Source organism: Protopterus annectens, chromosome 15.part0 (genome assembly GCF_019279795.1).
Source record: "Protopterus annectens isolate FY-2018-M chromosome 15.part0, PAN1.0, whole genome shotgun sequence".
Classification (NCBI taxonomy): Eukaryota; Metazoa; Chordata; order Ceratodontiformes; family Protopteridae; genus Protopterus; species Protopterus annectens.
In genome coordinates this window covers 249343876-249365015 of record NC_056749.1, presented here as the reverse complement: position 1 = coordinate 249365015, position 21140 = coordinate 249343876, and the positions used below count along the sequence as shown (strand labels likewise).

At 37.5% G+C, this 21140-nt stretch overlaps 1 protein-coding gene across 2 annotated transcripts in view; it reads left to right on the top strand.

Moving 5' to 3' along the window:
- Positions 1 to 21140, top strand: part of THAP2 (THAP domain containing 2) — a 456918-nt gene that overhangs the window by 173062 nt on the left and 262716 nt on the right. The window contains exons 1-2 of one of the 2 annotated variants that reach the window (XM_044057000.1): positions 4454 to 4654; positions 16580 to 16775. In XM_044057000.1, the coding sequence (XP_043912935.1) occupies positions 4617 to 4654; positions 16580 to 16775 (234 nt within the window). In that variant the 5' untranslated portion in view covers positions 4454 to 4616. Of the gene's footprint in view, positions 1 to 4453; positions 4655 to 16579; positions 16776 to 21140 lie in introns of those variants that run through there. The other variant, XM_044056999.1, reaches the window with a different exon arrangement.

Genomic DNA, 21140 nt, shown 5'->3' with positions numbered 1-21140 from the left:
CCCTTTTAGATTCCGGATGTAGTTAAAGAATGCATTGTGATTATCCTTAGCTAGGGAGGCTATTTTTACTTTGTAATTAACTTTGGAGGACTTGACAAGATCTTTAATTTGTTTAAGCTAGAGAGGGATTTCTTCCTCTGCTGAGCCAGTTCCCTCTTGTTCTTGAATGGTAGTTTCTTTTTCTTGTTGTATAGCCTGTTTATACTAAGGGTCCACCAGGTTGGCTTGTGTTTTATTTGTCAATACCTGGTTTTAATCCGGTCAGGTAACAGCCAATTCTATACAACTGCTTACGTTGTTATGCAGAGCATTGGTGTACACATCTGCATAGGAGTCCATGTTGTTTGCATTTGAGGGGGCTTAGAAACTTCTTATACCATCACTTAATAGGAGGTAATTTGTCTCTGAAAAATTCTTAAGCATTTTTTAACATGTTGGGGTATCTTGTCTTATATTAAATTGAATGAGACTGATTTGTGGTCCAATCTTACCAGGGAAAATGTCACACAAGGGGTGTCAGTGTTCTCCCATGTTAGTGAGTACTATGGCCAGGACATTTGAGCATCTTGTGGGTGTGCTGATAGCTGTTCCAGAGAATTTGCATTGAAGAAGTCCAATAACCTTTGAGCCAGCATGTTTGTGGTCATGTGTGTTTCCTAGTCGATGGTAGGATAATTAAAATTGCCCATGAGCAAGGTACTGGGCTGTATGGCAGGTGACTCCAGTAAGGCCAGGTATGAGGTATGTTTTTTTTCTGTTTCATGGTAGGGGACCTATAGCTAGCTATGATGTGGTAAGGGGCTTTGCCTATAGTTAATTGGACATGGAGTATCTCAAGAGAGTCTTACTGTTTGACCAGTCTAGAGGTGTACTTATCCTTAATGAAGATGGATAGCCCTCCTCCGTTGGTTCTTTCGTACTCAGTTCGTGGTCTGAACTTATGGAAGGCATTGTAGCCCTGCCTGGCCAGGGTTCTTTCCGCTCCTTTGAACCATGTTGCTTTTACAGCTCCTTTGAACCATGTTGCTATTATATCTGTCAGAAAAGTGTCTGAACTTCAGGCATTGTCCTCTAACCCTACTTATTTAGTTTTTCACAAGGATAGGGTTTCTCTACGGACCAATCCATCCTTTTTACTAAAGGTAGTTTCTCTGTCTAATATTAATTAGATCATTAAGCTTCCAGTGTTCCTTCCAAATTTTTCATATAAAGGCGAGTATTTGTTACATTTGATGGGTGTGCACAGACAGTTATGTTTCTACTTTCACAGAACTAAGGATTTAAGAAAGTCCAAACAGTTGTTTGTTTCCTTTCCTAGTTCAAAACTAGGCAAACCAGTACCTAAAATTACTTTGGCCAAATGGTTAACTGATTGATTGTATTACCTTTATTTATCAAGAAGTGGGCTTTACCTTTACCAAAAGCACCCCAAGCCCACTCTACCAGGTCTGTGGCAACTGTCATTTGTCTTGTGTATTCAAATAAGACTATGAGGCTTTGGTTTTCATTTAAGTTGTTTATTACACACACACACAAACACATCAGGATGGATGACTGGAACATAAAACTTAAACAAATGAACTAAATGACTGATTGCTACACACATACATGCTTTTGCTCTGGCTGCTCACTCAAAATGGCACTCTTGCTTGCATGTGCTCAGTACTTATATGCATGTGCTCATAAACTGGAATGGCTCTTAAAGGTCAACACACACTCTGATCTACATCTTCCCTCTTTGTCATTTTTAATTTGCATGACAGAGTAGTGAGATGAGCATGCAGATTATACATACATATATAAACGATAACAATCATGTCCAGGTTGCTGTGTATCTAGGACTAGCATTTGAGATACGACCTGACTTCGTAATGTTATAATCAGAACCGGGTTTAGCAACAGGGACAATCACAGGGGAATGTTCTGCTTCAAGATTTCCAGTGATACTTTCCAGAACAGGAACAGATGACGAATTGTTCTCTGGAACAGGAACATTGGACAAATTAATCTGAGAATTAGAGACTCCATTACAGACAAGATGCTGTAACAGTGGCTCGGACACCAGTAGTAAATGTTTTTGATTCTACCTGAGTTCCATACCTTGTGACTCAATGTATAACAGGGCTGTCCAACCTTAGGTAATCCGAGGGCCGCATTTAAAAAAAAAAAAGATATATTGGAGGGCCGCATGCACAATAATAAATACAGTGTATATATTGAAATTACCTGGGGAGTCCTACCATTAGTTAGGTTTAGGAAGCACTTCAACAATTTCATAAAAAGAAGAAGTCAGGCTGTGTATAAAAAATGTTATTGAAACAGAAGACAAGATGCAGTAAGTTTTTAAGAACAAATATCTTTCCATTAAGGGCCAGTTTTCTAGCTGTAGTAAATAAAATGTTAAACCTGTTGACATTTAACCCTTATAACTCAGTTGTTAACAGTGTCAATGTTTCTTTCTGCATGCTGACTCTTCTTGGTAGCCTCTGGCAGTGCAGCCTTAAGTCAATTCTTCACAGGTCTGAACCACTGGAAATTGGTAGATACAAATGCACAAAACATTAGTCCTTTTTAGAAACTGAATGTTTGTTCTGGAGTGCTTATCATACATCTCTTTAAAGTTTTGACCAAATCCTGTTTACATTTGTGGCCAGCATACCACTCAACCCCTTCATTTTATTGAGAGTTCTGTGGTAGTTTGGCTTCATTTACTAAAGTAGCTATGTCAGTGTAGATGCTTATAGTTGCCAATCGCAGTAAATTTGCAAGAGAATTTTCTGTCAATGATCATCTGTACTTCGATTTAAGAGAAAATGCTTTTGCAAAGATATGTGCTCCCGAGCATTGAGCACATCTTGAATCCAAACATTCTCAATTTCGGGTATCTCTCTATTGGTAGTAATTAAAAAAAAATCTTCTCCTTTTTCACTTCTGTTGGTATAAAAAGGGTCTGATTGCAAATTACACAATTACAGCTGAAGGTCAAATCTTACATATTCAGTGGTGACAGTCAAGGGCTGAGTAAAAATTGAAATATCTCCAAGTTCCTTAAAATCACCAAATAGAGTCTCAAAATCCTCAATAATCATATCTGTATACTTTACATGAGCTGAAAATATTTCCTCAAAATTCTTCATTTCTTCAAAAATGTTCTTTGCAATTCTGAAAAAAAGTAAAAATTTTATTAGCCAATGTCGATTTAAAAAGCTTGAATTTACTTTTAAAGCCATTCAAGTGACCTTATAAGTTGGCAATATACTGTTGTTTGCCCTGCAGTTTTAAGTTCATCTCATTCAAATGGTTGGTCATATCGGTTATAAATGCAAGATCTGATAAAAATATGGGGATCTTCCAACTGATTTTCAAGTTCTGTTATGTCAGACTTCACATCATCTTTAAGAAATATGAGTATTTCTTTCTGAATGGTAAAAAAGCGTTCCAGACATTTTCCAGCACTCAACCAGCGAATATCATAATGAAGGAACAAATCCCCATATGCAGTATCCATTTCATGCCAGAAATCGCGACACTTACGATGACTCCGAGAACTATTACCTCCTCGTATAATATTAGTTATTTTTACAGCTACTTTCATGGAATTAGCTTGACGTAGGAATTTTCCACAGAGTGCTTCTTGGTGAATTATGCAATGAATTGTGAGGCAGTTAATATTATTTTGTTTCAGTAGTCCACAAAAACTGCTTCCAGTCCCGGTCATAGCTTTGGCCCTATCTGTTACAATGCAGGAACATTTATCAAATCCCCCATAGTTCATAACAGACTATTGAACTGCTTCAAAAATATCAGTCCCTTTTAGTAGTCCCAAGGTATAAGGCTGAGGAGTTTTTTGTTAATAGTAAAGTCCTCTTGAATAGTTTGAACAAAAATTAACAGTTGATTTACATCTGCTTGATCAATGCTTTCATCCAGACCCAATGAAAAGTACTCACATTTTGCTATTAAATCACACAGCTTTTTTGAAATATATTGATCCATGTGTTGTACTCATCTTGCAATGAACAGTCTGTTAAGATAATGCCACTGTTTCAGACTTCTCAGCTAATTTCGGCTCATTAAATTGTTTTGCCATTTCAATTGCACATTTCTTCACTGTCAAACCATCACTAAAAGGCTTTTTTGCTTTTACTAACTTCAGTGATACTTTGTACAAAGCAACAAGGCTCGAACTTTGTTCAGTGCTAAGTTTTGCAAAAAAACTGGTTTGCTGCATCAATTTCTTCTTATATTCTGCAGTAATGGTGCGTCATGATTGTCCACTATACATATCAAATGTTTTATTGTGTAATGTACTGTAGTGTCATTTCACATTATACTCTTCAGGCACTGACAAAACTTGCATGCAAACAAGACATTGAATTTTATTCCTGTTGTTTGTAATCAAATATTCTGATTCCTATCAGCTTTGATACACTCGCTTTTCATCTTCAGTTTTTCTTTTCTTGTTAGGGATTTTTCTTTGAGGGTAAGTAGCACTAAGCACAACCTCAGTATGCTGAACAAGCCAACAACACTAATTGCACAGAAATGTGACCACGAGATTCACCCTGGAGGCCTGGAACAAAACAGTGTACAAAACTTCTTGGCACAAACCTTTCATGCACTGGACATCTTTCTTCAGTCTAACTCTAATACAGTGAGTATGGAAAATAATGATGTCTTAAATTCAGCAATGTTCATATACTGACAATAAAAATAACTAAGGCAAACTCCAAGTACAAGTACAAACAGTTCATCTTTAAGAAGAAGCATAATCGGATCTTCCTGCATTAATGCACAACCCCTTATATGGCAGAGCTAGTTCAGATAAGTTGTTAGGAAAGGGAAAGTAACACACATTAAATACTCTAAACTTTCCTGAAGAGGATAGCAACAAAAAATCAGTAAATGCCAAAATCATGGAGCTGTCCTTCTTCACTTCATGTAAACTTCCCACCTTTTAGTTTTTTATTTGTCTTCCCTAATGTAACATCTGGGAGAAATTATCTACCACCATAATTCTCTCTCTAGCCATTATTATTCCTTTGTTGGCATATGTACATTGAACAGTCATTGACTGGCCTTTAACTATCAAGTATCCAGCAATCCTTCTTCCTGAGCCAGTGCATTCTAAAATAGCAAAATGTGTACATATCAGGCAAGCACTCAAAACATTTGGTGTACAAAATTACTGCTTCATTGTCAACTATTTTCTAACAGCCCTCCCAGTCTCAAATTGTCCCTGTTTGCCCCTTTGTAAAACGGCTGTGCCTGAGTTGGTGAATGCCTTCTCCTTTCTTCATGTGCCCAGCAAGCTCAAACACAGCCCCTTTTATAACCATTCTATCAGCTCATCACTGAATGACATCATATCTTTGCTGCTCCAGCCAAGGCTTTCCTTGCTGTCCTACTGTGCCACATTTAGTTCACCTTCTCTTCAATGCCAGTGCCTTGCTGTCCAGTTTATACTTTTTCTTTTCAGTATTTCCTTAGTCATAGCAGACATCCTTGGAACCTTTTTTAAGTTTGCATATGATTCTGGGCTTACCCCCCTTCCCAGTGCCATGACTCTGGGATCTAGCCTCACTGGAGGAAAGGTGGTGAATTATACCTAATAAATAATGACAATAATTAGGAATTGTAGACTTATTTTCCATCAGGAAATGTATATTAATTCACATTCTCTTCTATTAATGTCTCAAGTTAATATAACTATTATTTAAAAGCGTCCTTGATTGTCCCCAATTTTTTTCTGGATTTATCCCTGATTCTGTTTAAATTTGCCCTTGACTGGTTGAGAGATATGGTAATTACATTACAGCAGCAACAGAAACAGGTTTGGTATAAAAGTAACAAATCCAATAAGAAGTCCTTCTGGAAGTATTTCTGCCTCCAAGACCTTGAAAGCCACCAATGGCTGCTCAAAGCTTGAAATGGAGCCCATCAGCACTTAATTCCTCACACTGCCATGAACTTATTAATTATTAGACCTGCGACAGTTATGGCTGCAGAAATGGGAGGCTCACCAAAAGAAAAAAGGGATGAGTGGTTTGTCGATCTGCACTCAGAGGATCTTGGAGCTGTAGGGCCTCTTGTGTGGGGAACCATATCTGGCCTTTCACAATTGCTACTACTACTTGCAAGGATGGTGGTTCAAAAGCTGACCCAAACAATAGAGTGACCCTCTGCTTAGCCTTAGAGAGTAAATTCCTTGTGACAGATGATGCAGAGAAAATGGCTGATCACAGAGTGGGAAAATGGTGAAAACCAGTTGTAGTCACTTAAGATCCTGCCCTCTGTGGCTTTATTCTTCTCTGTCTACTAGCCATCACAGCATTATTAACTACAGACCTGTACTGAATCCTACTTCCTGCATTAAATTAATTATGCTGGTTTATCATGCATCAATCAGATTCCTTACTTGGACAGCCAAATGTTAACCCTTCCAGCTTAAAACATTATTCGGCTGACAAGCCAGAGTTCTTACTTGATAATAGGGGAACAAAATGCACAATAGAACTAAGTCATGAGTAATTTTTAGTTCTTGTCATTATTCACTTGTAACCTTACTAGAATGATAGAACTTGCATCGCATGTTAGAGTTTACATACACGATCTGATACATTTTTATTTACTGCACATTTTATGAAGGTCAGGGTGAAATTTGAAGGCAAACCGGAAATGACTGTTAAGGCAACACCTGCCATAAAGCATCTGAAAGGAGAGTGTTTATAAGACATAAACCAAGAATACTTCACACAGTGTCATGTCAGTATACCTTAACAGTCATCTCCAGTTTGCCTTTCACATTTCACCCTGACCTTCATAAAATGTGCATTAAATAAAAATGGATTTGAGTGTGTATGTGTGTAAACTCTAACATGCGATGCAAGTTCTATCACTCTCGTTATGAAAAACTAAGATGCTACGATTGCTGTCTCAACTTTTGCACTCTGGTGAGCACCCGTAACTCCTTCCAAAAACCATCAGTTTTTGTTTTGTATTGTTCATCAAGGTGCATGCTTTGACATCTTATAGTAAGGGTTTGCAGATCCGGTGAATCCTTGCAACTTGCATGGAGACTAGGTGGTGTTAGTGACTGCACAGCTTGTTGTCCAGCGTTTTAAGTCACAAGCCGCAAATAATTGCACCACGGGCCATATTTTGGACAGCCCAGATGTACGATTTTGGTTCCTTGGCTACTTGGTGTTAGTAGACTCTTATTCAAATTGGGTTGAGATTCACCTTCTTCCTAACCTAACTTCCACTACTTCCACTATGAAGTTGAAGAGAGATTTTTCTGTCCATGGTAGTCCGCACAAAGTCGTTTCTGACCATGGTGCACAGTTTACAAGTCAGTAGTGCAAAAGATTTGCTGAAAAGTGGGACTTTGTTCATGTTACTAGTAGTTCTGAATTCCCACCATCTAATGGCTTGGATCAGCTTGCAGTTCACAGTACAAAACTGCTGTTGCAGAAGTCCAGACGAGACAATACTGATGTTTTCCTTAATTTGCTTAATCTCAGAAACATTCCTTGTGATAATTTACTTGGTTCACCTGCTTAGAGACTTATGTTGAGACAAACCAGAACCACGCTACCAGTCAGTAAGAATTTGTTGATTCAGAGTGCTAGAAACAACAAAGCAGTAAAAGCTCAACAACTAAAGCGTTTGTCCCAAAAGTCCTCCTGTGTCAAACCAGCAAGCCTCTGACTCCATTTAAAGAAGGTGGGATAGTGAGGATGCAGACAGAAAAATAGGATTTGACCAAATAGGACTTGTGAAACATTTGTGTAAGGAACCAAGATCGTACATCATTGAGCTACAAGGTATGGAATTCAGGAGGAATTGGGTACATTTACTACCGGTGTCTGAGCCAGTGTTACAGCATCTTGTCTGTAATGGAGACTCTAATTCTCAGAGTGATTTGTCTAATGTTCATGTTCCAGAGAACATTTCATCATCTGTTCTTGTTCCTGAAAGTATCCCTGAAAAACCTGAAGCAGAACATTCCCCATTGACTATCCCTGTTGCTAAACCCAGTTCTGATTATTGCATTTCAAGGGCAGGTTATATCTCAAGACCTAGTCCTAGATACACAGCAACTTGGACATGTTATGTTTATACAGTATATGTCTGTAATTTGCATTCTCATCTAATTGCCATTTTTATTTGCATGACAGAATGGTCAAAGAGAGAGACTGTAGATCAGAATGTGTGTTATACTTTTAAGAGCCATTCCAGTCTATGGGCATGTGCATGTAAGCACTTAGCATGGGAAAGCAAGAGTGCCATTTTGAGTGAACAGCTGGAGTGAAAGCATATATGTGTGTAGCAGTCAATCAGGTAGTTAGTTCATTTAGGCTTTATGCTACAGCCATCCATCCTGATGTATTTGTGTGTAATAAACAACTTTAAAAGAACACCCAAGCCTCATTGTCTTATTTGAATACACAAGACGAGCGACATGAGTTGTGTTAGATTCGTGGGGCATTACAGGTAAAAGGAAGGAGCTAGAGAGTTGAAGAATCCTATGATCTGGAAGAAGAGGCCTAGTCGGAACTGAGGGTCAGATCTGAACCCAACTGTTGAGGAAGCATGAAAAGAGACAGCACAGATGGAACATTATGGTGAGTACATACCTTTTTTATTTTGGAACTTAACAGAAACTCAGCAGATCTAACAAAACTTTTAACAAGCTATGATCACAGCAAGAATCACTTAGAGCAGGTCTCTTCTTTCAAGCATCTTCGTTTCTGTTTAGACCCCTCAGTCAGCTTCCACCTACATCTTGTTAAAACAAGTAAAAAAAAAATGAATCCCCTATTTTTCTGGGCAGAAAATATTCCCTGTTCTCTCATACTCATCCAGATATGCAGTAGAGAAAGGAATCCTACTCCCTAAGCTTAAATTCTACATCACATCACTGTTCAAACACTAGAAAACAAAATATGTAGAGTTATCACACACTTTCCAGTTAACCAAAGAGCAGACCTGCTGCTAGGATCTGAGCTGTTCAAACTCCTGCATGAACACAGTCTTCCTCCTTTAACCTCAGAACTAATGAAACATACCCCCACGTACAAATAAGAAATTTGAACCCAAAACAAAAGCCTAACAGTCTAAGTTACATATCTCTGAAAATGCATTATCAACTTTCAGACCCAAACTGTAAGAATCCCTCCACTTGAAATTAACAAGTCATTCTCTTATTCTAAGTTTTGTTCTCTACTAATTTCACATTCAGTTAAACAAGCAGACTGTACCTGTAACCCCCTTAGGTCATATCACTTAAGTCTACTTTAACTCTTCTCCGCTCTAACACAACCACTAAGATACTTTGCTCCTTTTCATATCACTAAGTTATTCTACTCTTATTTCTCAAATGTTTTGACAGTTTTGTACATATTGGAAATTAATAAATTATAAACGCTATGTATCGAAAGCACTACTCTACCATTGTACTCTTTTACTGTCACTTTTATGTTATTGTATTTGTGTCTATTTGGTATGTCTGGTCAGTTTTTGACCCTATGCTGAGAGTAAAATTGGTCAGAATTGATTAGTGCTCTACCCTAGTAAACGGATTCAAATAAATAAGTAGATTTCTTGACAAAACAGACCTACAACAATTTGAAACTTCGGAGGGACAGGAAATCAAAATGTGATGTATGTGTTTTTAAATTATCCATACTCTAAACGTGCTCAACCCTCCTCTTTGAGTTTTTTTTTTTTATTATTCTATTTACATTTTTCTCCACTGTGCCTGTTGACCATCAAACCTTCCTGTATCCACCTCAAGCCCTTCCTTCCAGCATATGGGTGATGGGGGAACTGGAGGGACCAAATTATAAGTAGCCATGATGGTGATTTGTGAGGTCATCTACATTAACTGATGCATCCTATAAGGCTAATTGCTCTACCATGTCTGTGGGTGACTGATGTGGACAGTTGTTCCATTGCCAGGACTGCTACGCAGCCACTGTCTTTCACTCCTTGCAGTGGAACAACTGTCCAAATCATTCTTCATCCATAAACCTGTAGGGTCTCCTATACCAGTCTCACTCCAGCCCCCAAGTATACACAATTATTAGTCTTCCACCCACTGGAATATGGCTTATTAGGCTGCTGTCTCCCAGTCTGTGGCCAGTCTAACTCCATTAGGTGTTCCAGTGAGTGTGGCAACTGTTTTAAACTTACCAAATAGTCACTGCTGATGCCAACTGATATTGCAATCTGCAAGAGATGTAAATGTTTAAGAAATATATAGACAAACTTTGCACATCAGTCCACAGTTGGTAAGCATCATACCTCTAAAACACATCAGTCACATCACACTACTAAGCCCATAACTTATGCTGAGGCTGTAAATAAAAAAAAAATAACCAAAATCTCCTAAAATACAATCTAAAATAACCTAGCCTCTAGCACACAAGGCAACATCTACTTCTCCACTCACCCATACTGCAGCTCCACTTAATTTTCTCAGGCGATTTTAGGAAAGCAGACTTAAGCACATAAGGCCCACTAAGTCTACTTCCACACAGTAAAATGTTTTAGTCATAAGTGACTCAATAGTTAACATACAGACTTCACACTCAACAGACTGAAAAAGAACAGAGCGACTGTAAGCTGCTTGTCTGTACCAGGATCGGTAGTGTTGCTAGGCCCCAAGGACCCTTAAACCACACATATATGACTACAGTCCAGTGGTGGCCCATGTCAGAGTCAGTGACCTGAGGTGCTCCATCCAGAAGGGTATGCAGAGAGAGACATATGTGAACTTACTGTGCATGTGTTAGAAGGAGGAAAGCCACTGGTCTGAATAATATGCACCAAGAATGATGCCTAGATATCAAGACAAGATTGTTGAATTTAAAAACTGGCTATGTAGTTGGTGTCATATTATAAGGGGTCCAGTATGTGTAATTCTAGAATAAAATGATTGGTAAGACTTCCTGTTTTGCCAGGGATGGCTTATACCTCTCATATTAGGTTTTCCACATACTGTCTAAGTAATTTGCTAGTAACTTTTGACAGAGTGAAACTCAAATTTGAATGTTATGATGGCACTACCCAGTGCTAGAAGTCTAAGCAGAAAGATGCCATAACTTGAGTCCCTCCTGCAACTCAAATGCATTCATATTTGTGTAGTTACTAAGACATGGTTTCAGTGCAATGACTACACTCCCACTATGCAAGGGTTTGCTGCTTCTTGTGGCTACAGATTGTTGGGTAACTGCGGGGGGGGGGGGGGGGGTATCTGCATTTGTTTGAAATAGTATTACTTCATTTCAAATTACCCATAATCCAAACTTGGTGCACCTGGAGATCCAAATCACCCTTAACAAATCCAGTGATTACTTCATTTCTAGTTACAGATCCTTATCAGTTCCCCAAAGATCATGGAAATTACCTTAGCACCACTGCGGCATTAAATATCAAACAAAATACATTCTTGCTTGGGGACTTCAATCATCCAAATGTTGAATGGCCTCTAAAAATAATTAGACTCTATGCTTCCTAGACTTAGTTAATGTCAATGTGATGGAGCAAATTTTAAAACTACCCACTATAGTCTCTAACATTCTTGATCCGGTCCTCACCAACCCCACACTGCATCTCCTTGTCCCTGGTTAAATTTGACCACATATTAGTTGTCATCTCTTTCAGGCCTAAATGTATTACCCCATCAACAAATTATAGCATCTTTAGAGACTTCTCCAGGAGAAAAGTAGTTAAGCTTGTAGAAGACATGTAAATTGCGCAACAATCCCTTGCAAATGGATTCAGTTGAGAGGGTTGCTGCATTCGCCTACAACTTTTACCAGCACTTTAACAGCTGCATAGAAAAGTCATTACCTGTCTACTATAAATATAATGATACATTTAGGAATAAACCTCTCTGGTGAAACTCCCATATGAATAAAGTATATAATAAAAGAAGGACAGTAATGAAAATTTCAAGAAAGTCCCACCCTCCCTTCCTCAATGCCACACTGAAATATTCCAACAAGGAACTTAAAAACACTATTAGGAAATGTAAAGCAGAATATGAACTTTTTCCACATATGCCAGGAAAACTATAAATCTTTCTTCAGCCATATCAGAAAATTAAGGAATAATGTTCAACAATGCACTGAGGTCATCCATAAAAATATCCCACACACAGATCCCAAAAAATATAACCACTATATTAGCAGACAAATGTACTGCTAACTTCTCCCACTGCTCTTGAAAATGTGGTTTCACCTGGAAAAATCATCTTGGAATAAGGCTAAAAGTAATACTTCCATGGGACCAGACAACATAGCAGGTTGCATCCTCATCAGTGCCAAGTATAAACTATGCCAGCCTCTTCTTAAACTGCTCAGCCTCAGCCTGCCTACAAGTTTTGTGCCTCATGCCTGGAAAATGTCCACCACTAAATTATTTTCCCCATTACAAGGGTGACTCAGATAATTATAGGCTCATCTGCCTAGCCAGCCTTATATACAAAGCCATGAAACATATCATAGAAGAATTCATTTATGCAGACATAGGCAACTTAAATGAACTAGACCCCACCCAGTTTGGTTTTGTGAAGGGTAGGTACCACCTTCTGAACCCAGTAAGCTTCCTTTAAAAGGTCATGGGGCAGTCCAGAGTGGTCATGCTCTGCACATTGTTTATCTTGATCTGACCAAGGCATTTGATACTAGTATCCGTGCTAGAATTATTGAAAAATAAGACAAACTTAAAGTAAGCCCTACGTTGCCCACTGGACTGAAGTCTGCAGTCCAGCAGATCCCAGGTTGTGAAAGTTGCTAGTACACTCTCTGAATGTAAAATTGTAATGAGTGGGGTGCACTGGGATCTGTGCCATGCCATTTTCTATTTGGCATTTATTTTGCAGATATCCAAGCCAGTATTCCAGAAATGTGCAGGATCATAAGACTATGGAGTGCTTTTGTCTCTAATTCAATGAGACTTCATCAGAATTCACATTCAACATTGAAAACATTTAAAACCTTTAAAAATAGTCTATTGACATTTGATTACCACTAGATTCCAACTGGGTAGAAGACCGTTTTCAGTGGAGACCTGGGGAGAAAAGCTCCAAATTTATTAGATTTTAAGACCAATAATTTTATAATCTTCAAAAGTAAAACAAAACATCTGCAGTTTAAATAATTATAACAAATATGAAAACATTGGTTAAGAATCTATACAAGTTATATGACAATCATTTAATATTTAGAGACCATTATTAAAGAAATCACACAACTGTGTTTCCACCAAAAATATAAAAGTCAGTAACCCAGCAACAGATAAAGCATAAATATGAAATTACTTCATCTACAAAACTTATTCCAAAACACTTACATATTCTAAAACAACCAAAAATAATAAAACTTTAAAAATCAATTTATTCCTACAAATGTATATGGTGTTAAAACAACTGCTTATAATTTTGCCAAGCATACTTTTAATAAGCTGGTAATAGAGCTTTAGTAGTTAAGTTCCTGGGGCTGTGTGGCATTCACCTTGAGTTGTCAAACTAATTCCCTGTATTCAAGTTACTCTCCCACATAGGTTCATAGGCTAGTACTAGGCTAACTGCCCTTGCGAGCCATTTTAAGCCTAGCCAGTTAAACCCTGTGAGATTCAAACTCGGTATCTTGTACATGCCACTCCTCTGGTTCTTTTCTACCATCTCAAATACAGTTATCTTATTCCTTTATTCTTTCCTTATCAAACCCATTATCAAATACATTGCCCTCTTTGGTATGTACAAATCAAAGCATATTGCACGGCTGGAAAAGCCCCATAGATTTTTAACCAAGAAAGTTAGATTCTCATTACATCCGAGTGATACCTCCAGGTGCATTTGTAGTTAACTCCTACAGATGCCGCTAGGCTTCAAATATTGCTTGTTCATATTTGAATCAATAATTCCACAATCATGCTATTGTACAAGGTTTTAAAATATTTCATCTTAAAGTTTACAGTGGCAAACTCAACTGCATTAATATTTGATCTATGACTAGTGCAGGTACATAGATATTAACTGTTGATTTTATGATATAAATTTATATAGATATAATTTTCTTGTTTTTCTAAATAAATCAACAACCAAGTAACATAGGTAGAACTCCATAGCCTCATATGAAATCTCAACTAGATGTATAAAATGCTGCTGACAGTATCTGTGTAACTTCAGTCGTTGCTGAGATATTGTAAACTGTTTACAAAATATTACAAACATAATAGTTACTACATTTACTGTGAGTTATAAAATTCAGTTTAAGACCTAGAACCTAAAGAATACTACCACTATAAAGATAGTTTGCGCTGAAAAGTTTGCCATTTATACTTTCATAACCCCTGTGGTTCCATTGATATGAGCATTTGTTTGAAATGTGAGGACATAAATTTGATTCTGTCAAAAGGCTTAGGCTCCGCCCATTGGAAGCTACAATGCAAACTTCCTGAACTCCATTGGAGTGAATGAGTTAAGCTTCAACCATCATGAAACATTAGCATGACTCTTCATATAGTCTGTAGCCTACACACTTCTCCGATGTGACTTGTATCTAGCTTTTCGAGCCATGAAAAATCCAACCCGTTTGATATCCTTTTTCTTCACAAAACCAGTGTCTCCACAAATACCCACACTAGGGACCTAAATCTATACCAGAGCATAAACAAGACTTACTGGAGGGATAGGTTCTTAACACAGTGTATTACCTGCCTGTAGAATAAGCTGCCCCTACAGGACAAGCAAAGTACTGCTTTGGCTACTTTTAAGGCTAGTCTTGATGTCTGGATGGGTAGAGACAAATTTACACAAAGGATACCATTTCAGGCCTTGTTAAATTTGGGAAGTAAATAGTATTCAGTGCTTGACAAGACTGACCAGAGCTTGTATATGGCTAGGCATCTTATGGTATCCATGATCTCTTGTTTAGTATTATTCCTCTGTTCCTGTATGTATGCAAGCCTTCACTTGATAGTTGTGGACAAGCAGACTGGGAACATGCCCTTTCCTCAGGATGAGTACGATGGACTCACACCTGTCTTTCCTTATCCAACTTCTCCAGTGTCCAAGCGGCTATTTGAACTTGGGTTGTCTAGATTATAGTCAAGGCTTTATCACTCTGCATCATGAAACTAGGTATATTTTTAATAACTTTCAGTTGATATACAGAGGTACCTAAAATGTCTCATTCGCCACTCTGGGTATTCTTTACCGCAGTAATATTCTTTGTGCAAGCTTCTCATTTTCACATTCCTCCCAGCCAGCACTTGCAGAGAGAAGAAATGCTGGCACAGATATTCAGTATAAGCATCCCTGAGTAGGTTGCATGATAAAGCATCTAGTACAGAACTTAGAGAGAGTATAGGATCCATTCTGTTGATGATAGAGCTGCAGTGATACTTTATCATCCAGTTGGTTGATTTTATGATGTTAGGTATTTGTGCAGCTCTCTTCTGGCCTTGGCATAGATAAGCATTACATGTACTAAGCTGAGCAGGGATAAGGGTTCCTGTGATGGAGAAAAAATAATATTTTGTGTAGAACTGATGTAACTGCTGAGTAATGGAGAACACAGAGTTCATTAATTAACTGTGCTGTGGATTTGCACATGCAGGGGTATAACAGCCAGATGTAGTAAAAATGTAGTGTAGTGAATTACTGTTTTATGTAAAAGTTTCAGTTAAGAGCAGTACTCTCTCTTTCATGCAGTTAAAGACACACAATCATGGGGATTATTATCCATGATTATCATTTGTATTTGCTCCCCAAACTGAAAAGTTACTTCATAGCAGGTGTGCCTGTTGAGGCAGCAGATGTAAAGGGCGATTCCTTTTCTTAAAGTAGCTTTATCAGCACCATTACAGGAAAAAAAAAACACTGACAGCGCTCTGTGTGATTTTTAAGATGAGGAAAAAGAAAACAGAGCTGTTTTCTAACATAAACTAATTTTTCGTATACATTACATTCTTTTACAGCATAAAGACTGATGAAATTTGAAAATGTTCCATTTGCCTTTTTTATAGAATTTAATTATCCATAGTGCATCTCAAAACATCAGAGGATGTGTTTGGATCATGTGTCCCCCATTTACTTTAAACAGTATCTGCTGCTTGGCGAAATATTCTGTTCAGGCAGCCCAGGTGAACAAAATGATACCATTAACCATGTTTTGCTTTTTTTTTCTGAAAACATTGTGGAAGTAGTGAGGTCATAATGCATTTCAAAGCAATGCTGAAATCTGAGCAGTTTTGTTGTCTTGTTTTTTTCTTTTGTTAATATGCCAGAAAAAGTTCACATGTTGGGCACAGTACTCCTTTAATATGGTACAACACCTACTCAGCTGCACTTTTATCTCCCTTTTCCTAAGCCAACATTATTGTAGAACCGTGTAATCTTTAACCTGCTTTTAAATTTTTGGAAAATGCATTTACAGTGCCTCCTTTTATATTGTTTATAGGATGAGAAATGGATGCTGTTGACAAGCCTTCTGACATTAAAACTGGTAAAATGTGTTAATGTACTAAAATAGTTGCTAACGTTTTACACTGTCTTACTGTTAAGGTTTCCATTAGATCCTAAGAGGAGGAAGGAATGGGTTCGACTTGTAAGAAGGAAGAATTTTGTGCCAGGCAAATACACTTTTCTTTGCTCAAAACATTTTGAGCCATCTTGTTTTGATCTAACAGGCCAGACTAGGCGACTTCGAATAGATGCCATTCCAACAATTTTTGACTTTCGTGTGCACCTCAAATCAAGAGTAAGTTGATTTTATTGTCAAGTCCATGACCCTCTTTAGGATAATTTGCATGAAATGAAGAAGAAACATTGTGTGAGGTTTGTGCACGTGTAGCTGTGCGAGAGTCAGCAGATGCATTTTTCAGGAAAGGTACAATGAAAATGGAGTGTATTAAGTTTATCAGTAAATTGCAAAACAGCCTGTGGAGAGCTCTAGCTGCACAGCTTGGATGTTGCCTGCCACCGAGATTATCTGGGTTTATCAGTTATGTATGCATTTATTTATTTATGCTTTTGTTGAGTAGAGTAGAACACTGATCCAAGAGGGACCATTTCATGCTCATCTTAGGGTTCTGATGTACTAATTTGTATAGCATCATAGGCTGTAACTGCACTCAAAGGCTTGCATAGCCTTTCTGCTTATGTTTCTGTTTTGGATATTTCCATTTTTTTTTCTGCAGAGAATCATTCATGGGTTACTTCCCAAGGCCATATTTCCTCTGGTAAAGTATAGCTACTACTAGACAGTCTGATGAAGATAAACAAAAACAGAATACTTCTTTCTTCAGTGGCTAAGAGATAATTTCTGAAAGCACTCAAGAGCTCTCCCATTGTGGGAGAGCAGTAAAGATAAGAGAAAACCACACAGCACTTGGTACAGACTGCAATTCTACTGTGTGTCTTAGCATGGATAACATTCCTTTTAGGTTAACCCAAGTTTGTAAGTTTGTGAGTGGCTGTCACTTTGGGACAGTTGTTCCTATTTTTTGTGTGTTAGTATTAAGTTAATAGGTTTTAGGGGTGTAATGGGCATGTATTTGCCTTTTTTTGAGGGCTGTCAAGTAAAACAAAAAGTTGTGTAAGATTTGACAGAGGCTCAATTGAATGTGACAAGAAACAACTGTATACAGGATCAACCTGCCAAACGTTAGTGTGTGCATGTAACACAAAAGCTGAAACTAGATACTTAGCAAAAAAACTGTTACAAATAAAGGTGTGAATAATAACTTTTAATATAATAATGCTTTCCTTATTATCTTTAAATGTTAGTGGTCTCACAGATATGTACAAAAAAGAAAGATTAGTGAACTATGTTAAAAATGTAGAGTGCAAATAGCTATGCTACAGGAGACACATTTGGGAAGAACTAAACATATGAATTTGATAAAGAAGGGTTTTCAAGACATTTATTCAACGGAATACCTGTGACAAAGGAAAAGAAGATTACTTATATTAATTGCAAGGGGAACTCCAACAGTGATGGAAGAGGATAAAAAAGTGAATAATGGCAGATTTGTACTACTGTGGAGCTACTGGCAAGGGAGGAGGATTACATTGGCATGTATTTGTATTCCACTTAAAGCTGCTGTAATAGAGCTTAAGAAAATTCTGGGAGAAATAATCATTTTTCATCAGGGAATATTACTTATAGGTGGGAACTGTAATTTTATTTGCAGTAGTGAAGATGTGTCTTGGGGCACAGAAGGGAAAATATAACAAAGGAAGGTAGATTTTTTGAAGACATTTATGAAAATATTTTGCATGGATGATGTGAATGCAATAGTAGAAGTTCAGAGTGCATTTACATATTATTCCCCAATGTACAAAAACTGGGTTAGGCTAGTTAGCACTTACATTAAACAGGAACATGTGCATTTAATTGAAAGTTTAGATAAGCATCCAATAACTATTTTATATCACATGGCAATAGTAACTAAAATAAAAATGCAGAGTAATGAAGTAAAATGAGACACTGGCACTTTCCCACCTATCTGTTGAAGAGACAGGAATTTAAGGAATGGGTAGTGAAAATTATTTAGGAGTTATTACAGAAGATAGAAATTTATTCTGAAAATACGGGTAGGGAGTGGGATAAAATTAAAGCAGAGTTTAAAATAGGGTGGAAATAAAGACAGATATGGTCAAGCAGTAATAAGAATTATTTAGAGGGACTGACAAATGTTAAAGTATTGCAGAGTAGGGGGAATCACCCCGAACAAGAAGAGGAGCAATTGCAGAATGAATGAGCAGAAAATAAAGGGTTACCTCAATAATATTCATGAGTTGAAAGAATGCTGTTAAGCAACTGTTTTTTGATAACACCAGAGTACAAAAACTTACAGTGCAACGACTCAGGCAACAGAAAGTAGAAAGGGTTGTCGCCAAGCTTAGGAAGCCTATAACAATTAAGATAAGAGATTCTTTAGAGGTGATAGAAATATTTCAGAAATTTTATAAAAGTATGTATAAAGCAGAGAAATATGGAGATCAAGAAAAGGTACAAATGGAAATGTTTATGGAAGAAATAAATATGCCAAGGTTAGCGGTAGATGAGGCTCAAATACTAACAGAATAAGAAGAAATGAGATAAAAATGGTGATGTATAACCAATCTCTGGGAAGGTTCCCAGGAAAAGATGGTGGTATTCCTGTGGAAGTTTGGAAACTAGAAGGAACAAAAATGTAGAGGGTTTTAACAGTATTTTAAGAGGAGGAGAATCACCAACATTCTGGAAGAAAATGGTGGTGGATGTAATACCTAAAGTGGGTAAAGACCCATAAGATGCAGCTTCATACAGGCCCATTTCAGTCTTAAACCATGATTATAAAGTGTTTATGTCTGTTATGGCTAAAAGAATGGCAAAGGTGATGTCAAAATTGATAAATATGGATCAGTATGGTTTTGTGGTAGGAGGTTAACATTTGACAATGTTATCAGAACACTGATGATCCAGAGGGAAGTTGAATGTAAGAAAATATCACTGTTGTTGGTGGGTCTTGATGCAGAGAAATCATTTAACAGAGTAAGCTGGGAGTTTATGAGCAGGGCAATTGGAAGCATTTGCATTCCCTGATAAAATTAAAAGGTTAATTAGGAGGATATGTGAGGGATCAGAGACAAAAATTAAAGTGGATGGGTTATGTCTGATAATTTCTGTTTGAGTAGAGGAACCGAGCAGGGGTGTCCTCTTTCCCCTTTATTTGCACTGTATTTAGAACCATTGGCAAAGAAAATAAGAGACTCAGAAATTCAAGGATATAATTGGTATGGTAGTAAAAAAACTAGCTGCGTTTGCATATGGTTTTATTTTATACCTGATAAAACCAGAAAAGTATATTTCAGTTTTGTGGAACATTTTGAGGCAGTTTCAAATCTTTTCAGGATACAAAAATTAATGAAGCTAAAAACAATGTCAGTAGCTTAAATTATGTTACCCACACACAAATTGGTTTAGCAATATCCATATTTATGGGGACATGATAAAATGAAATACTTAGTATGGATTAAAAAGGATTCTGGTGTGGCAGCTAAGGATATGGGGAAAGAGAATAAACAAAAGATAATATAAAAACAGAAATTGGAAGCTGTTATATGGATGTAGATAGCAAGATACAAGCAGTTAAAATGATTTTGTTCCCTTTAGTTTTATACACAGGTCTGGCATACTTTTATCAAGCAGAGCAGAAGTTGTGGATAGTAGTTAAGGAGCTGAAGGATTTTACATGGGAATGGAAGATGGCAAGAGCAAGTGGGATAAGCTGATTCTTCCAATTAAACAAGGTGTTTTGGGATTACCTGATTTGAAGGGTATTTCCGAGCTACACAGTTAAGGCTGCTATACATAGCACAAGTAGAAACCTATAATTCAAAGTGGAAAGGGATGATGATGAAACAAGGGGAAGCTCAAGAAACAAGGAGAGACTGGAATTTTGGATGCAGATCATTAAGGAGAATAGCAATAATGATACAGAATATTATATTCGTAAAGTAGTAGAAAGTATTCTAAGAACTAAGCCAACACGGGAATGGAGAAAGGAGATTCTGCAGATAGGAATGACTGCAATTACGGATATGGACAGTCGGCAAGACAGGGCTGGAATTTACTGGAGAAGACTGGCAAACGAATCAAGGTATTGGGATCAAATAATTAGAGAGGGAAAGCTAATAGAATGGGAAGAGGCCAAGCATTTATTTGGACTGCAGGCTAACGATTGCCTTCCCTGTCAAGGAATGATATCAGATAGTGGGATCTTAAGTGAAAGACCAGCACTAATAGTGTTTTCAGTAGAATCTAGAACAGAAGCTGCTGTTAAAAAAAGGAATGGTTAGTAGAGCATGCAAAGTATTGCATTATAACTAACTATAAGAATCAATCAGAGGAGGTTAGAAAGGATTGGTAAGAGAAGCTGGATAAGCAATTCGCAAAGAAACAATGGGGGATCTATATATGTCTCCCAAATGTGCAACAAAGTCTAGAAGATTTGGGATCTTTGCTTGGAAGTGTTTACATAAGTATTTATACCCAAGTAGACTCCAAAGAATTTTTCCTCAGGTAGACAGCAAATGTTGGAGGTGTGATGGGGAAGAAAGAGGTAATTGGGAGCCT